Source organism: Cotesia typhae, unplaced genomic scaffold (genome assembly GCF_013202065.1).
Source record: "Cotesia typhae breed Kobodo isofemale line unplaced genomic scaffold, CoteBio_Ctyphae scaffold_13, whole genome shotgun sequence".
Lineage (NCBI taxonomy): Eukaryota > Metazoa > Arthropoda > Insecta > Hymenoptera > Braconidae > Cotesia > Cotesia typhae.
Window position 1 is genome coordinate 681,620 of NW_027423774.1, and position 20,154 is coordinate 701,773.

The 20,154-nt window shown below is 29.4% G+C and overlaps 1 protein-coding gene across 5 annotated transcripts in view; it reads left to right on the top strand.

Moving 5' to 3' along the window:
- LOC141534210 (agrin) overlaps positions 1-20,154 on the top strand; it is a 123,283-nt gene that overhangs the window by 31,080 nt on the left and 72,049 nt on the right. For all 5 annotated transcript variants that reach the window (XM_074253407.1, XM_074253408.1, XM_074253409.1 and 2 more), the window contains exon 4: positions 7,113-7,145. In XM_074253407.1, coding sequence (XP_074109508.1) covers positions 7,113-7,145 — 33 coding nt within the window. The remainder of the gene's footprint in view (positions 1-7,112; positions 7,146-20,154) is intronic.

The window sequence follows — 20,154 nt, forward strand, 5'->3', positions numbered from 1 at the left end:
TCAACTACGGGGCTGTTTATTTTTGATTTCCTATTTTATGTCTATTAGCATTAAAGAAATTTTATACTGGTGAAATAGGTAGCTATCCTGGGGTAATATCAGGATTTTATATTCTTTCTCTCTGTTTCCGATATTTTCATTTACTAAAAAGCTAGTCTGAGCTATTATATAATCTCCAAAGGCTATCGTCATAAAAAGGGTAACGATTCAATTTAAACAAAACAAAATGACAGTAGAGGATTGACGACAATAGACGATGTGATGACATGTGAAATTATTTAGCCCGGTGGCTAGCATATATACACAGATTATAGCTTCTATCAGCGTGAAAACACTTCAGCCGATTGTTGCATTTATGTTTCTAGAATTTTTTTTTTTTGTTTTAGTCACTAAGAGTATGAAATTTGGGTGAAATGCTTGTGTGAACAAGATGATCCTGGTTTCACAGCTTTCTACGGTTAGCTTATTTATTTTTAGTTTTTTTATAGCTGCAAAAGCTTAATAAAAATAATTCTTGGAAATTTTTAAAAAACCAAAAATTAAATTCTGCGACAATCAATAATTCCGTGAGTTAGTCACTTAAAATCGCAATCAAAGTTCATAATGACATCTAAAAAAATAACTTACAAGTTACAGAAGTTGTACACTACTAATAATTTTCAAAAAGACACGAAGAACATTGGATATTCACTAAATACATCGAAATGATAGACAAAAATGCTTAACAATAATATATTCATGAGAAAAACTAACTATTATATATTCATGTATATAATCGTAAATGTTATTATACTTTGTTCTAAAAAGTTTGGATGAATTTTTATCTGACACAGATGTATAGAACTTTTACTCAGTTATATCAAAATCTCATTTTTCCTGGACATACTAAAATTACTTCATTAACTTCATGAAATTGTATTCAATTATAAAACGTATTTTCAAGCCATACATTTTTTTTTTTTTTCTGTAAGACCATAGATACATTTATGTGTATGAGCTGCAATTACTGTGAGTATTGTTTTTGTATGATTCTTTTAAATTAAGAATTAAGTATTAGAAGTAAGACGAAAATAATATAAATAATTGGCAGAAACAGGAAAAGGAAAAAAAGTAAAAATAAAGAGTAATGTGAGTAAAGAACAAAAGTGCAGATGTTTTATAGGGAAAAAAGCAAGCGTTAAAAAGAAATGTGTTGGTGAATGTGTGTATTATGTAGGGAGTTGCCTCTGGGTAAGTATTTTTGCTCCAAAAGCAATTTATAGAACACAACTTTATCTCATACATGTCAACATTTGTATGGCGCTCTTATTGCACTGTATCAACGAAACTACATAAAAAAAAATACTTTAAAGATTATGTTTTTTATGTAGAAAGAATATGCGCAATTAAGTGTACGTAAGATCTAACGCATTGAGAATTATTCAAAACTTTTTTTATTTTAATAACAGGTCAGTTCATTTGAAATTTATAGGCGGTGTTATATATTATTTATATTATTATGTATTGAAAATTTAAAATAGTAAAGAACAACATGCACAGATTAACATTTACAACTTGATAATAAGGCCACTATTATTGATTTTATCGTCTACGATATACTCTACATTGGGTCGTTCTCAGTTAACGACCTGGTATCACGCGATCAAAAGTGCTTCAAACGTGTAATAAAGTAATACGAAAATCAAGAACGGCGCTTTTGGTGTTTGAAACTGTATAAAATTTGCCATCGCTACCTTACATTACTTAGATATATCATTTATCTTATAATTTTAGTTGAAAGAAATTTTCTAAGGTAGTGAAAGTTATAAGAAATTGAACCTAGGGATGATAAAAATTTTTTTTGCCAACGATAGTGGCAAGACATGAGTTTAATATCGGCTTAAAAAAAACTGAATACAAATAAAAAGTATCATTACAAACAGTGGGTTGTGTTGAACAGCGTTTCCGGATTTTGGGTAGAAAAAATAAAGAAAAACAGTATTAGAGAAATGAGTTTCGAAAAACCGTAAAAACTAGATACCGAAAGGAATGAGACTTAGAAAACTGCAGGCGTCAGAGTTAAACTTCAGAAAAAAAAAAAAAAAAGAAATAAAGAAAAATAAACAAAGATTAACCTTTTGTCGACAAGACCGTTTCAGCATTCTTTTGTCTACATTGAGTATTCTGTCGCAACACTTTGTTTTACTCAGAACTCGGCCCAAAGACATTTCCTAGATTTCTCGTTATTTTACTCTCTCCCTCTCCCTCTTCCTCATTACAGTTGGTTCTCTTCCTTACCGTACCGTAGAGATTACTTTCGGTGTCTGTTTGATTGAAACTTGCAGTAATTAATGGTAGCCTATTGCCACACTGTATATTTGCATTTATCAAGTTCTATTCAAAATTAACTTTTGTGATTATTGTGAAAAATGATACTGAGTAGATTGCATAACTAGTGTACTAAGATAATCCTCTTAAAGGTTTACTAAGACAATCATATATCTTAACTTTTGAAGTTAACGAATTAATAACTTTTGAAATTTTAACGAAAATTAATTTTTTGAGCCAAGAGGAAAAATTCTTGAGTCAAGAAAATTTTCTTGGCTTAAGAATTTTTCTTCTTGCTTCAAGAAATGCACTTTCTTTAAAATGATGTTCTTGGTTTAGTTCAAGATTCTTGCTCTTGAGCCAAGTTAAATTTTTTATCAGTGAACAATAATTTGGTCATCAAATATTCAAAAATGGTGTAATGTAAAAATATAATGCGTCATTTTTGAGACACAAAATGACGTTAAAAAACCTACGTTATGTGACAAGTGTGATGTATTCAGGACGAGCCGTAGGGAAGCATGCATAGACCGAAAGCCTTTGTTCAGTTAGTTAAAAAAACTATTGTATGCAACTGAATAAAACGAACTTTCAACCAATCTTATCTCATTATACTTGTTGTGCTTGTGCGGCAAACTTCATTTGTATCCGATAGTCTAGTTGACACAGTTACATAACATAAATTATAAGGCCATGTTATAAATCCTTCATCTTCTAAAGTGACAAAATGTAAAAAGTAATTTCTATTTAACCCTTAAAAGATACACCATCAACGTTAAGCTCAAAGGTTATGTGGGTTGTGCACCACTCCAGTGTCTTAGAATGCTTTTAGAAAAAAAAATCTATTGAATATTTCAATATAAAACTTAAACAAGCATGTTCTTTGAAGGTTTCTTTACGAGGCAGATCACGTATTTTTAAAATAAAAATTTTAGCATGTAAGTAATCTTTATGGATAAAAAAAAGGGAAAAATAAATTTTGTTACAATAGTAATAATTCTCAATTCAGAATGATGTTGTAATATATTTCAGATCATAGAAATAATCATACCGTAACAACATTTTTTAGCTAGCAACATTTTCATTTACATGACAAAAAACAGTCTACATGGATACATGTAGAGATTATATTAACTGTAATTTCATTTTCTCTAGTCCATCATACTTTCGTGATACAGAAAGTAGCCAGATGAACTTTTACAACCCTTCCGTTTATTTTTAACAATTTGATGTCCATTCATGAACTCAATTGATCCAACTCCAAAAATAAGAGTACAAAACTGTATTTAATTAATTTTTAGAAATCAAATTTTCAATCAATTTATAGTAAAATAAGTAGGTATAAAAAGAGTAAAAGTTTATTCAACAATAATTCATCAGATATATTATAAAATATTTTCGATGTTCTAATAAGCAAATTGTCTAAAGCAATAATATTGTAAAAAAAAAAAAAAAATGTCAAAAAATCACCTTCTAAAAAATGGAAACGCTTTACTAATTAGAACGTCAATATGTCACAGCATTTACTAGAATATATATTATAGAAAATTTGAGAATATCCGACATATATTTAAACATATATAAATGCTCGGACACATTCCCTATAGATGGATAGTTACAGATATGGATCTTTTCTGTGGGGAATATTAACGTGGTAGATTGATCATTTTAATAATAAATAGTAATACAATAACTATTAATAAATTCTACCAATACGGAATTTTATTGGACTGAATATTAAAAATTACTTTCACAAATTTCTATAGTAAATTTAATAAAAATTCTTATGTTATTAATAACAACGACGTAGTGGAATTGACTCTTATATTACGATTTAGTTTTATTATTCGAAGAAATAATTTGAGATTTTTAAAAAGTTATGTAAATTTCAATATGAACGTAGCAAGTTTGTTGAAAGTGGAATAACTGGAAAATATGATATATCTAGTAGGGGGAGATGAAATTATTCTTCTACATAAAAGTTATCGATATTTTACTTGGATGGCTTCACGAAGTTGGTGCGATAATCAAAAAAAAAAAAATATACGACTGGAGATCGTTAAGGAAGGATTTTACAATATTCAAATGAATCAATAACTCCAATCCAATTTCTTTTCATGAAATTCAGCTACCCTTGATAAGAAGTATTACAGGCTTAATTGTACTCGAATAATATCCATTTCCTGAACTTGAAATCGTTTCAATTTAATTTTTTTTTTAGAAAATATTCAACCTTCGTTTACTGAAATTGTCGTAAATTTGCGTATTGAATAGCAAATAATTTTTTTTTTGTATTGTCATCATTATCTACCTGGAATCCACATCGTGGCAAAATATATTAAAATACTAGAACATCTAACAAAAAGAAATATTATTTAATAAATAATACATACAATGAACTGCAATCGGATTTCTTCAGGGTGGGTTTGATTATTTCAACGATTTTTGCAAATTATTACTTGATAAATTTTTAATAAATATTTTTTTAAGCCATGTTACTTAGCTTCTCTTTCTGTACTCAGAGTGTTTATAGAAGTGACTGACAATAAAAATTTTATTTCGCACTCTTAAGTCAAGGAAACTTTTAAGCTCAATCCATGAATTTAAGTTATTGGTAAAGTATCCTATAAATGTAGTTGTGATTTGTCAATTTTTAGAGCGAGAAAAAAAAACTTATACGCTCAAGATAGAAAGTAGAACATTAAAGGAAGGAGGGTTTCAGCAAAAAAAAAAAATACACTCTGTTTTTACGAATTTTTTTTAGAAAAATGGTTTGAGTAAATTTATTAATTTATTAGATTTTATTTATAGAGAAAATCTACTTTCATTTCAGCTGCCGAATCGCACTTTTTAATTTTATTTAAAAATTTTTGGAATTACCTAATTGATTAACAACAAAACATACCAAATAATAGTACCATTGTATTTTACCCGATATAAAAATCTTGATTTCAACACTCCATTTAATTAATAAAACAAAATTACCAAAATAGAATAACCCAGTTAATTAAATGCTGTTAAAAATAATGAAAAAGCAAATATTAAAATGAAATTATGATATAAAAACGGTAATTAAAGTTCACTTCATCAACTTTACTGGAAAATTTGAGGAATATGCTAGCTCGTATCGTGGAGGTGTAAAAATAGATCAATAAATTTACAAAAAAACTACGTTAAAATTGTCTATTAGTTGAAAGTTATTTATTTTTTGATCTATTTAAATACTATATGTTATATTAACCAAAGTGTTAAAAAATTTCAGTACGATTAGATTAGTGAGTTAGAGTAGTAAAGAAAATTGTCGTTACAAAACTTTACCCACGAAATAGGAAAAAACAAAAAATTCTATTTCGATAAATAAAAACTTTTTCGCAATAGTGTAATGGAAAATTTTTGATTCAGCTTAGAAAGATTTTTACTTAAAGGATTTTTGTGTTCAATTTTTGGCCGAACGACTATTTTCTTCTTAAGAAGTTTTCAGAGTCTCTCAATGAACTCAATTGAATTAAAAATTATACATTTATAATATAAAGTATTTCATAGAAAAGGTAATGAAACAGAAGGCGTTGCTCATTGAATAAAAGGCAAAGCATTAAGAGACTCCATACAAAAACGATAAAAATGGTTTAAGCTTTGTGAACCTTCATATTATTTTATTTGTAATACGTCCATTAGTGAGATTACAAATTAATTGTGTCATAATTAATTAACATTAAAGTCTAAAATATTACAAGGATTAAATTTATAAATGTTTTCTTTTTTTAATTGTTTTATAACTACGTTTAATGTAATGGGTTATTTTTAGTAGGAATTAAAATTAATAACATTGATGTAAAAATAAATATTTACTTTATTGTTGTCAAAATCACATCATTTAAACAGAAATAATATATTTTAATGCGTGTTTACCCACTCGAAAGAAATTATTTTGAACTAATGCGAAGAGAGGGTTAAAAACTATCAGTTTTTGCCCTCTGGATAAACCTGGCGTATTGCTGTCAGCCGCATTTGTATCTGACTTTCATTTCATTCTGTCAAAATCGTATTTAGGTGTCATTTTAATCAACCAAAATGAAAGTTGAAAATCTGTATACGTTATTTGTCTTAAATTTTGTACTGTTTTGTTAGTTAAAACATCAAATTTAATGTTTCAATGTAGAAAATTATTTGCAATCAATATTGTAAAATTATTGGTAAAACTACTACTGGTTAAATAAATAATAACTGTGAAAGAAGAAATGTTTATTTTTACACCTTTTTTTCTAAGCGCTAAGGTCGCGTAGTTTCTTAACAGTACTCACTGCTTTAAAATAGAATATACATTATATTAAAACACTCACTACTTATTCGATTGAATTTAAAAGCATACATATTTATATAATAGATTCGTAGAATTAAACTTAATGAAAATAAATGACATCGGATTCCTTTTATATAAATAAATCTATTAGAACTTTCTGAGAGTAACTCTACTGAGTTTATCATCGGTATAATCCAATTGAAACACTCGAATAGTTCAATCAAGTTGAGATTAAGACAGATATATTTATCTAACAGAAGTGGCTTTTCCGAAAAGATGCAATGAATAAATAGAAAATCTTTTTCTTCAAATGGTGTTTTTAGTTTATGCATTATTGTCCTATTTCAGCTGTTTCATATATTATTTTTTCCGTTATAAAATTTATTTAATCTAATTTATAATTAAACAAACATCAATGTTTATATACTTACTTCTAAAATGAGTTATGTAGAATATTGTTAAAAATTAGTCATACTAACTCTAGATATATCCTTGCTTGTTTCAGGTAAGGATCAAAGTTTCGCCAGTAATAACGTGGGTAAGTTTAATTCTAGAGGATTCTACTGTTGGTTTGAATTAAGCTTATGTATTCACATATCACGGGAGTTAGTGTGCTTGAAAGACAAAATTTCGTAATTTTCTTCTGAATTTTAGTTAATATAACTCATTAAAAACTAATTACAAGAGAAATAATTAGAAAACATTGTTTTTATAAAAATTCTATTCTTCAATTAAAAAAAAAAAAAAAAAAAAAAAAAAATCGTAGTTTGTCAGTGTAAGACCATAAAAAAGTTAATTCAATCAGGACAAATAAATTTGAGCAAAGAATTTTATTGTACAGAATCAAAGAGTTAAGTAAACAAACTGCGAGGTACAGATCGATAAGAACGGTAAATTGCGAGCAATCTAACTGATTAAGCTCTGTGGGTGTAATCCCAACGGCGTTTCGTCCGATACTGTTCATGAAATGAACCAAAAGCGTGAAAGATGAGTGACTACCGCATGATGAAAAGAGAACAAATACCACGAAGAATTAAAGTCTTGTCTACCAAAAGAATTGAAGCTTACTGTTTTTGACTTCTGGACAAAACTTAAATAGGTACAATGGATACATCTCATTTTACAATGAAATTATGTCACGTGATAATTTATTTCTCTAAAACTAATATAATTAAACGTTAGTCTGGAAGCAATAATTTCCTAATTTTTACATTTATAATTTTTTTAACGAGCAGTTAAACAAATGTTTTTCTCTTTTTATTAGAATTATTATTCAAGCGTTTTTTTTGTTTTAGAAGCATTTTAGTGATTCCTTTCTTTGCCTGTAGAACATTGTTGACTCAAGTTTTACTTTTTGCCCCGAGCTTCAACGCATAGATAAAATCTCTCCTGAGTTGTTATTGTAATAGTTAGCCGAACTGTGAGCTAATAAACTATTTTTATTTATTTGTTATCAATGTGTATTGTTGTTCATTTTTTTCCAAATAAATATTATAATGATTCACATTATTTTCACGAACGTTTTTATAAAACTTATTATAGGTACAAAATAAATTTAAAAATTAAATATTACAAAAAGCTTTAAGATTTTCAACAGAAAATAGTCCATCACTCAAGCTATACCTTTTTAAAATGTTCTCAATAGCAACTCACTACTTTTTACACAATATGTGTCAAGTTGGTTAGAATATCATAGAAGTTGCCTTTGCCTAAAGCTAGACATGGTCTTTGTTTTGAAATTTTTTTATTTTTTTGCATTAACCTAGACAATTAGACAAGCTTAAAACTTTTTGAATAAAATCTGAACCTAAAAAAAAATCATTTTTATAATTTTATATAATCTAATTCAAAAAAGCTTTATAAATTTTTTTTTTTTTTTCAATCATTTCTGTTTAGTTAAAAATAATAACAAACAATTTTCTCCATTGGCTGAAACCATTTTTTCGCTATTTTAATTACACATTGCATACATTTTCCTAGTTTAATTACACAATCGAATCAACTCTCTGTGTTGATTTAAAATGTATTTTCTCAGTATTTACTACATAAAATATTTATTCAACAAAAATCTTCACGAGTAAGAGGATAACTACAGTATCGTGTTTACAGTACTGCCTCGTAGAATCCAACCGTAATGCCCGCCTGATAAGATACTCATTTCTATCCTCAAAACAGAATCTATTATTCTTATTGCAAAAAAAAAAAAATAATTCGAGTAATACGCTTTTATTATATTTTTTTTTGCATTGTCATAAGATTGTTTTGATAACTCTAATTTATTTAAAAAAATGTTGATAAAATTGTTTATTATAATGAGAAATGGCAATTCTTTCTATCTTCACAATAGCTATATTTTATTTTTGAGCAGATAAATAAAATATAAAATAAATATGACTTGTACAGTATAAATTATAATTTTTAAACTGTCCTTTATTCGTCGAGTGTATATTGTTGGCATTACCAAATTATTGTAAAATTAATAACAACTCATGACGAGTGACAATAAGATAGTAGCAATTAAATAGATGTTAAATTACGCGAACTGCAAATGACATTTATAATAATCATTGAGCTCAATTTGAAATTTATCATATTAATAATAATTGAGTAATTAAGAGTCTCATTACATTAGTACTGTTTAAAATTAGAAACTATGTAAAGTACACGAGAACAACCACGCCGAATAGGTTAAAATCATTCAAACATGAGTGCACTATACATTAATCTAGATTTTGCAGGCGAATTCAATTCATGTAGCTTATCTTGTTTCCAATGTAATAAACTTCATAGAAGAGCTTTCACAGGATTTTGTTCAATTGTTTTCAAAAAGTTTATTTTTCATTAGTACTGTTGTTTAATGCAATCATTGTTATTGTTTTTCAACACCGTTTCACAATTTTGTAGTTATAAAAAATATTAACTCTTTGACGAATATCATCATTGAGTAACGCTAAAAAATAAAAAGAAAAGCCTTTCATACATTTTTGCACGAACCCTTTCAATTGTAAATATATTCCTGTGCGTTTACAATTCTGCCGTACTCAGCGTAAAGAGAGTATCTTATGTGGGAATGCTCTACTATAATGTACCCTCTTTACGCTTAGCATGGCAGAATTGTTGTGGCGACATGTGCAGTGATTGCAATGTTAATCTCAGATTTAATACAAGTCACATTTTTGCTATATTTTTAGAGATGTAAATTTTTTTGTTTTACATTCTAAAACTTTAGAAAAAAATTTTGTTAAAATTATGCAAACTCACCATTTTGAATGAATAACTAAAATTTTAATTAGTTATTTATTATTCTTACTTTCTTTTTAATTTTGTACAGTGAAAAAAGCTCATTTATCAGTGAATCTTTTACTTAACTCCGTACTTAAATATAGGCATTGACTTATGGTTAATTTTCCAGTAAATAAATGTCAACTGTTTTGCATCAGTGAATAGTAAGAATATATAGGGAGAGAAGCACTATGACACTACCTTGGAAAATCGATAGTCCATTGTACTGCCTTAAGTTGCTCAATTTATATGTGTACTCCATCTTATTCTACTCGCTTTTCGATTACGCAAGTGCCGTGTGGAGAATTTTTAAGTACATGAACCAGAATTACAAGCCAGTTTATTTTGCAATCAATTAATGTTCACCCTTCAACCTTTGTTCCTGCTGTTACTAGATCAACTATATTACAAAAATGGAATAAAAAAAGAAAAAACAGTTTATTGATATTAAGAAATTTGTTTTTTTTTTTTTTAATTTTTACGTTAGACTACAGTCAAAGGTAGTGAAAAATAAATTTATTTTCACTTAGATACGAGTGTATGAAAACAATAAGCTTCTGCTTGTTATGCTTATAGTTGTGTTTTAGCTCAACTATAATGACAAGAGTTTCTATGCAATAGTTTCTAATGATTCTGTGTTAATTATAATGCATAAGCTAAGATAGAGGCTCTAACTTTATTGGCTTCGACTCTCTAACTTCACAATTATTATATACTACCATAGATGTAAATTAATTACATTGCAGTTCGTAACTGTAACAAAAGGATAATTAATAAATTTGTCGAATTTTCTTATACATTTAAAAATTTTTTTATTTTTTATTTTTTGATTGAACAAAGAAAGAGTCAAATTCAAGCAGCTTCTGTATTTTTTGCTATACAACTTTTTCCTTTCAGTTCTAAACTCGATACTCCCCTATTGTGGTAGTGCTGAAATTGTCTTATATTGTATCACATTTGTCGAGGGATGGTGAAAAAAAATCACAGAAAACTCTAATCGATACAGTTGGTACTCTAATACCTCCCACTTACAAGTGAGTTAGTACCCAATTCTCTCGAATAAAACTCTCTAATTTTACTTTTAGCCTACGAAATATTAATAAATCGAGTGGATTAGTTTTATTAAGTAAAAGAAAGATAGATTAAACTTTTTTACGTGGAAGGAAACAAGAAATCTGATGAAAATTTGATTTTTGCAAAACGGGGTAAAACCAATAACTTCCAGATTTTTTTAAATCTTCGATTTTCTTAGCGGCAAGTTAAAAAACTTTAATATTTGAGATCTTTGTAAAATTCGGAAATATTTCAAAACTCATTCGGTTCAGTAATTTCAAGAGATCAAGATAAAGAGTAGGCGAAACTACTGAATTACGACATTTCCCTCCTGACATGACAAGAAGTGTTAGAGGATTCCCTTTTGCGACATTGCCTTATTACAGTGAATTTTACTCTCTCACCTCTATTAGTTATAAAATAAGAATATGTTAAACCCTAAGAAGTATTGCGGTATGTTTTATGTAGTTTAAATTAAATGTATCTAATTAAATTTAAAATTTGCTCATTTTTCTTTAAAAAAAAAAAAAAAAAAAAAAAAAAAAAAGCTATGTTATCAAGCGCTCAATTTTTTAAATCGACAATAAGTTAAATAAATATTTGAAAGTATGTAGTATTTTTAACACGGTATTAAAAAAATTTGTAGTACGAATAATTTTTTAATGAATGAAATGAATTAAAGAGTATTACTCTTGCTTATAAAAGTAATACCGTAATCGAAGATGTATGGGTATAAGAGAAGTGAATAAATGATGAAAAAATTACTAAAAAAAATATAAAAGAGAATAGATCGCAAAAGTAGAGAATTTAATTGCTTTGCGATTCCCAAGTCAATTGTTGTCCTACCGACGATTAATTGATATTCAGTTGATAAATTCCTGAGTATACAAGGCTCCGATATATGGAGATATAGAGAATGAGAAAAATGGTAAATACTTGACAGGATTATGTTGTGTATTTGCTAATTTGCTGAAATGAAAAACTATGCATAATTAAATAGGTAAATTGTTTATTGGAGTGTTTTGAATCAGCATTTTCAGGTCTGCAAAAATGATTGTAGAGTACACAATAGAATTATATTATACTTGTATAGAGGAATTAATAATACGAAAATAGTAACAAAAACAGTAAAACAATACTTTTAAATACAGAGTAATCACAGTTAGTAGGGCCAATTTCATTTTGTTAATTGCCGTGGTTGCAGCAAATTGTCGAAATGAATCGAAGCGCCAACTCGCGAATAGGCGCTTGTTTTATGCAAATTCGATTCGTAAGTTTCAATGCGCAAATAGAGATAACAACTGGGTCATCGACGTCCAGTGGGCATTGTTGGTCGATGTGTCATCTCTTGTACACGAAATATACCGAAATATGTAGTATGTAAATTGTACATACACATTATACAAACGTATATACAAATGTATGAGAACATCCATTATAAATTCAGAGAAGTACTTAATATTCCCTCGGCATGATTTAAGAGTAATCATGTACGCAGGGCTATATTTAAGTAACTATCATGAGAATTATATTTAAAGACAAATATTTTTATCAAGGTATCCATAGATTTGTTTACCTCTAAATTTTTTAAATAATTTATATGCTAATTTCATATTTATCTTACTATTAAACTAGATCTTTATACGAACAGTTTTTTAAAAAATTAAGTTCTTGTAAACTTTCTCGATTTTATTTTTATTTTTAATTTTTTTCTCGGTATCTAAAGTGATTAATTGATGAGGCAAAAGAATTAATAAATCACCTAGGAGATTTAAACAGCATGCTTCATAATGCGGAAGTTACCTTTTATTTGACTTTAATTGGCTCCATTATACGTATACTTCATTTATGAGATAATAAAAGTACACAATTTTAAGAAAACATTTTTAGAATCACATCCGGATTTTGAGAAAAGATTTATGTTGCTTACTAAAAAAAAAAAATCAAGTTTATTAATTAATTACACCGGCACACAAAAAAAAAAAAGTTGTCTGTACTTGGGACGCGCCACATATATTCCCATGTAATTTGACCCGCTGAACCCGAATTTGAGGTCCGTTTGGCCCCTACACCCTAGGATTTTGAGAAAACTGTAAAAAACCGAAAAAAAACGGGAAAATTGGGGGTTTTGGTGATTGAAAAATTTTTTTAGATTCTAACTATGCATGATTTTCATGTATTTCGATCTGCTTTATACTTATCTGAAGTGTACTCAGACCAGCAGCCATTAAAAGTCTAAGTAAATCCCGAAAAACCCATGAAAATTGCGAAAAAAACAAAAAATTCCCAATATTGTGATAAAAAAAAATGTATTGAGCTAAATATATGATGATTTTCATGTAGGTTTATCGACGACATATAAATCTCCAACTTTTATAACTCAGACGTCTCGAAAACATCAAACAAATGTGCAAAAACCCCGAAAATTGGAAAAAATCAAATGTAATATAATAAAAATCGAGTTATTATTCAAAATAAATAAAAAAATCATATCATTCGATCTGTGGTGCATAAAAAAAAAAGTATTTCGTCCTAAGACTTAAAAAAATTAATTTTTTCGGAAAATATCATCAAAACCCTTTGGATTTGAATTTTAATTCGTTCTCCGCTTATATCTCACCCTTTTATCTTCAAACGTCCTGCATAAAGGGTTTCTCTTTCGTTTCCTCTCTTCTTCGGGTAAATCTCTCTTCAGAGTCCAACAATGATCTACCATCATATTGACATCCACTCATGTTTTGATGGAATGTTTCTTCTCTTTCTTCACTGAAATTACCAAGATTTTCAGGAAAGTGTGAAAGATGAGATTGTAAATAGTGCAATTTTGTATTCACATTCCCTAAAAATTTCGAGATACTTCCTTAAAACTTCCCAAGCTGCTCTCTCAATCTTGTGCATCTCATACTCAAGATTAGCATCCTGGAATTGAGTCCGAATTTGGGGTACATAAAAAATTCCTTCTTTCAATTTATTGTCACTTATAGCTGGAAATTTTTCGTCCAAGTACTTAACACAGTTGCCATTTTTATCGAGAGCTTTGACAAAATGCTTCATAAGGTCAAGCTTGATATAAAGTGGTGGCAGCAAGTACTTGTAAGGATTAATGAGAGATTCTCGCATAACGTTGTGAGAACCATGATTCAAATTCTTTCTTGTTGGCCGTTCTTTTCTACTGTAGGGAATTTTCCGATCGTGACTATCCTACAAACATACAAGAAGGGATATATTGTGAACCAGATTGTTGGCTTAACTAGTGTAGCAATTTTCAGATCACCACAAACTTTTCAATGATTTTTGGTCAAATGAGCTACTGGAGTCGGTGCTTTGAGACTTCGCTTAGACAAAGCAATGAAAAACTTTCACTCCTCGTCCTGAAAGTGTTCGGCTTTAACTCATCAATCAAACTTCTTACATCTGAACAGTCCACTAATGAATTTTCGCCGTTTTAAAAATGTTATCAGATTTTTTTTTCCCTATCACGATAAAAATAAGCTGTTGTATTTTTAGTTAATAAATTTTTTTTTCTTTAAGCTGATGTTTCAGGGTTTTCACTTCTAGGAACTTTTTGGGCTCAGAATCGATTTCTTGCTTAAATGCTTGTGCCTGTAACCAGGGCACCTCCACGTGGTGACGGCGGGCAACAGGACCGTCTGGCATAGTCCCTGGGTTAACGGCTTGAATGCCGTCATGGCAGGCACAAGTAATAAGTGTTTTACGATGCAGGGACCCGGAATCCCAGTATCGGCGTCTGGTCAGAGTGAGAAAGCAGGCTCGCAGGCGTCGTCATCAAGTGACTGCAGCTCTTCATTAGTGGGTGACTTGGCTTCTGAAGCGTTTAATATGACAAGAAGTGTCTCTCACATATGTAACAAAAACTCCAATTGCTTCTGTTACATATGTGGAGAATTTGAAGTAACGAAAAGTCGTAGATCTTTTTCAAACAAATTGAAAAATGTCTACGAAACCTGCTTCGGTATCCAGATTACGAACTGGGAAGCAACTTGGGTACCACATTCACTTTGCAATCGGTGTCACACGATGCTTACTCGTTGGGAGCAGACGAAAAGTAAACAGTGCTTGAAATTTTCAAAACCTGTGATTTGGTCTGCACCAACGAGTCAAAAAAACTGCTATTTTTGCACGACGGAAGTTTCAGGTTTTTCTTCGACAACCAAACATAAAATTCAATATGCCAACGTAACATCAGTTGTGCCAGCAGAAAAAGTTTTGAATGTCGAAGAACCTGCAGCTCCTGAACCAGTGAATGAACATGAAGAGATGGAAGTTGAAGATAACTTTGAAGAAATCGATCCTGAACCCGAAGAGATCCATTCTGAGGATGAAGAATACATCCCGAGTGGTGTTCCTAGAAGTAAAGACCCTGAAGTCTTCGATCAACTTGAATTGAATGACCTTGTACGAGACTTAGGACTATCTAAGGTAAAAGCTGAACATTTAGCCTCAGCTTTAAGGAAAAAAATTTATTAGCTAAAAATACAACAGCTTATTTTTATCGTGATAGGGAAAAAGAGTTCCGGAAGTATTTTACAAAAGACAGCGAAAATTCATTTGTGTACTGTTCAGATGTAAAAGGACTGATCGATGAGTTGAAGCCAAACACTTACAAAGACGAAGAATGGAGGCTTTTTTTTGACTCCTCTAGGCGAAGTCTTAAAGCTGTGCTTCTTCATAATGGAAACTTATTGGCACCGATTCCAGTAGCTCATTCGACTAAACTAAAGGAGACTTATGACAATTTACAGGTTGTATTAGATAAAATAAACTATTCAGAACATCAATGGAAGGTTTGTGGTGATCTGAAAATTGCAACAATATTGCTAGGCCAACAATCAGGGTTCACAAAGTACCCCTGCTTCTTATGTTTGTGGGATAGCCGAGACCGAAAGAATCATTACATTCAAAAAGAATGGCCAACAAGAACAAATTTGAATCCTGGTTCTCACAATGTTACGCGACAATCTCTAATTGATCCTTCCAAGTACTTGCTGCCCCCACTTCATATCAAGCTTGGCCTTATGAAGCAATTTGTCAAAGCTCTGGATAAAGATGGAAACTGTTTTAAGTACTTGGGCGAAAAATTTCCAGCTATAAGTGACGCTAAATTAAAAGAAGGAATTTTTGATGGACCCCAAATTCGGACTCTATTCCAGGATGCTAATCTTGAATATGAGATGAACGAGATTGAGAGAGCAGCTTGGGGAAGTTTTAAGGAAGTATCACAGCAATTTTTAGGGAATACGAAAAGTGATAACTACGCAACTTTAGTTGACGAGTTGTTATACAACTATAATACTTTAGGTTGCTTAATGAATACAAAATTGCACTATTTACATTCTCATCTTTCACACTTTCCTGAAAATCTTGGTGATTTTAGTGAAGAGCAAGGTGAGAGATTCCATCAAGACATTAGTGTGATGGAAAAACGATATCAAGGAACGTGGGATGTAAATATGATGGCAGATCATTGTTGGACTCTGAAGAGAGATTTACCCGAAGAAGAGAGGAAACGAAAGAGAAACCCTTTATGCAGGACGTTTGAAGATAAAAGGGTGAGATATAAGCGGAGAACGAATTAAAATTCAAATCCAAAGGGTTTTGATGATATTTTCCGAAAAAATTAATTTTTTTTAAGTCTTAGGACGAAATACTTTTTTTTTATGCACCACAGATCGAATGATATGATTTTTTTTATTTATTTTGAATAATAACTCGATTTTTATTATATTACATTTGATTTTTTTCCAATTTTCGGGGTTTTTTGCACATTTGTTTGATGTTTTCGAGACGTCTGAGTTATAAAAGTTGGAGATTTATATGTCGTCGATAAACCTACATGAAAATCATCATATATTTAGCTCAATACATTTTTTTTTATCACAATATTGGGAATTTTTTGGTTTTTTTCGCAATTTTCATGGGTTTTTCGGGATTTACTTAGACTTTTAATGGCTGCTGGTCTGAGTACACTTCAGATAAGTATAAAGCAGATCGAAATACATGAAAATCATGCATAGTTAGAATCTAAAAAAATTTTTCAATCACCAAAACCCCCAATTTTCCCGTTTTTTTTCGGTTTTTTACAGTTTTCTCAAAATCCTAGGGTGTAGGGGCCAAACGGACCTCAAATTCGGGTTCAGCGGGTCAAATTACATGGGAATATATGTGGCGCGTCCCAAGTACAGACAACTTTTTTTTTTTTGTGTGCCGGTGTTATGATCAACAATGATCTATCTCAGGTATGAAATAGATCTTAAAATTAGCTTCTAGTAATTTAACCTCGTGGGTTTCAATCAAATGCAAGTTTTAATTAAAATTAATCCACGGTTGATCGGTATAACGCTCAAAATGACTAACGGCGACGTAATGCACTTAACTTGTAATCATGTTGACAACTAAATTAACTCAAATACATAAGAATGGTTTCCACCAAGCTTAGTGCTAAAAAATTTTCATGTATATTTTGTAAATAGATTAAAGAAATTAATTTAAAGAATAAATTAAAATCAAAAAAAAAAAATTCAATTTTTAAAAGTACGGATTTTATAATTTTTTAGCAAGCAACAGCGACTTTATTATTTTTATTCAATAAAAAAAAATCCATTTTGCAAAGTGAATTGCATTAATAATATAAATGAAATACATTTTCAAGTAAATTTAATTCCCGGAGGAGGTAAATCAATTGAAAATCATCGACTCCGCAAATTTTATACAGTACATCATAAATATGGGTTAAAAAAATATATACACATGGACTCTTTAGCAAGAATACTAACACATAATTAAATCGATTACCACCATAAAATATTCACTGAGTAATTTTACCTAAAAGAATACAACACGCACAAAAAATACTTGTAGTTAAGTCAGTAAAAACATAAAAAATTACAGGCTGTAAAAATAATTTGAGTAAAGCATCAGTAAAATAATGAACTCGAGGTAACTTTGTTATATTGAGGTGCTGATAATGAAAGGAAGAGAAAAAAATCATTATTATGAAGTTTATTATTCAGTCGTAGTTGCGTGTGTTCTTTTTAAAGCTAGAGCTCCTAGAAAATTATCACTCATCTACTACTTTGTTTCTGTATATTTTCTTTTTATTTTTAGTTCTTGATTTATTTATTATTATTTATTTATAAAAAGTAAAGCATTCTGGTTGAATTTGTGAAATTGCAAAGTAATTTTTAGAATTTCTCATAAATACCAAAAAAATGATTTATATAATTTCTATTAAGACCATTAATAATTAAGTGTGAGGATTCTAACGGGCTAACCAAAATTTTCTTCTCAATGCAGTAGCTTAAATTTACACCAACGTACGATGAGAAGTGACGTACGTATAATTAATGTTATCATTAGATTATAGAGTATTAACTAATAGCCCTTATTATCGATTCAAATATAAATCTTCCTATAGCAAGCGTCGGATAAAGTATTCTATAAATAAATCAAATACACTCTAAGTTGTACAATCAGCTAAGCTTCAACTCTATAGTCATTGAAATATAATTGGATTATTAAACAGATATTATTAATTCAAAGAAAGATTGAATACCGACGGAAAATAATTGATTTTGTCAGTTTTAAATTTGTTGATTTTGAGCTTTTTTCAAGTTCAATATTTTTTGGTAATTATTAAATTTATCTTTTTTCTTCTTTTATCTAATTGGTACTTGTTAGAATAAAAATAATTCATTGTGCATTTTAAAAACAGAAATTAAAAAAAATAATTTATTATTAAGAAATTTAAACAGAATAGTATCTAAATTTACGTCAGGTGCGGCCTTCCCAGACTTAAAAAATTTTAAAATAGTTATTTTTTGTTTTCAATAAGATGGATTATTTAGTGCATGTTTTCTTGATATACGTCTACTCATATTATCGTATCAGTGCAATATGGCTGTGATAGAGGCATTTTAAGACCACAAAATTTCTTAACCTTGACGTGAAGCATTACCTCAACTGCTTCGAGTTACGAGACGTGCAATAATATCTCTTTAGCAAGAAGGTTTTTTAAAATATTAATAGAAAAGTGAATTCAGGTTTTTTTTAAGTAAAAAACATTTAATCTTAAATAACTATCACTTAAAAATAAAATTCGATGGTCATATAATGCGCATAAAATAGTATTTAGATAGTTTATCTGGCTATAAAATTTCTCTAACATCCCAAGGTTCGTAAAAAAATTTGCCGCAAGAAACGTGTACTTATGTTTACGAGTCTATCAGCCCGTGTAAATGAATTCGTATTTATTACTGATAGTTAAAGTATCAAGATCGTTTAAAACTCAAAGTAGATAAAACTTGTGGTAACTTTTATTTATAATGATAATCTGTCCTTTCTTAATTCATTACTTTCTAAAAGTTACTTTTTTCTTTTTTTAAAATATTGAAATAACAATTTGTTCAATTATTGAATAATTGAGTTATTGAACGTTTCCAATTCATCGGAGTTTATTTGCATTGATAATTAATGTTATCTTACACACATTACTCTTATGGCACACAAGGGAAGCAACATGGATGACGTCAATAGCATTGTATCGTTCGATATTGGATATTCCTTTTTGTCCAATTGTCACTTCATTCTTCCTTTTACCCAATCTGCTTTTTTATTTTTATTCAAGGGTCAACCGGTAGCTATTCTTTTCGGTCCTTTTCGCTGAATAAAAAACCCGTCTGAAGATCTATTCTGGTATAACCTTGAAAGAAATTCAGTTAAGTAAGCTGCCGCAGAAACTTGCTCAACAACAGTTGTGAGCGTATAAGTTGAAATTGTATTAGCTCGATTTTTCGCTTAGTTTCAAAATAAGTCAAGAAGAAAGCAAGAATTACTTCGAAGCGTATATTCGTCAAAAATTCAGTTGAACTTTATTGTTGGAGTTATTGATTTTTATTAATTATCACAAGTAAAATTGTTGTTACATAAAATAACAAATGTCATTTACTAAATGTGTTCTAGTTAATTGACTATTTTGGGGTGTGTCAAGATTAGGGTCGGTCATATTGAGGTAAAATATAACAAAGGAAAAAATTTCACGGTGATTTTTGTTATTAGGTATGAGTGTATTTTATATCAATTGACTAGGAAATCCCAAGCGTAAATAAGTTGAATCTTCTCCGAAAATCACGGCAATACAAACTATGAAATCTAATTAATCTATTGACTAAGAATTTAACTTTGATTAAACTTAC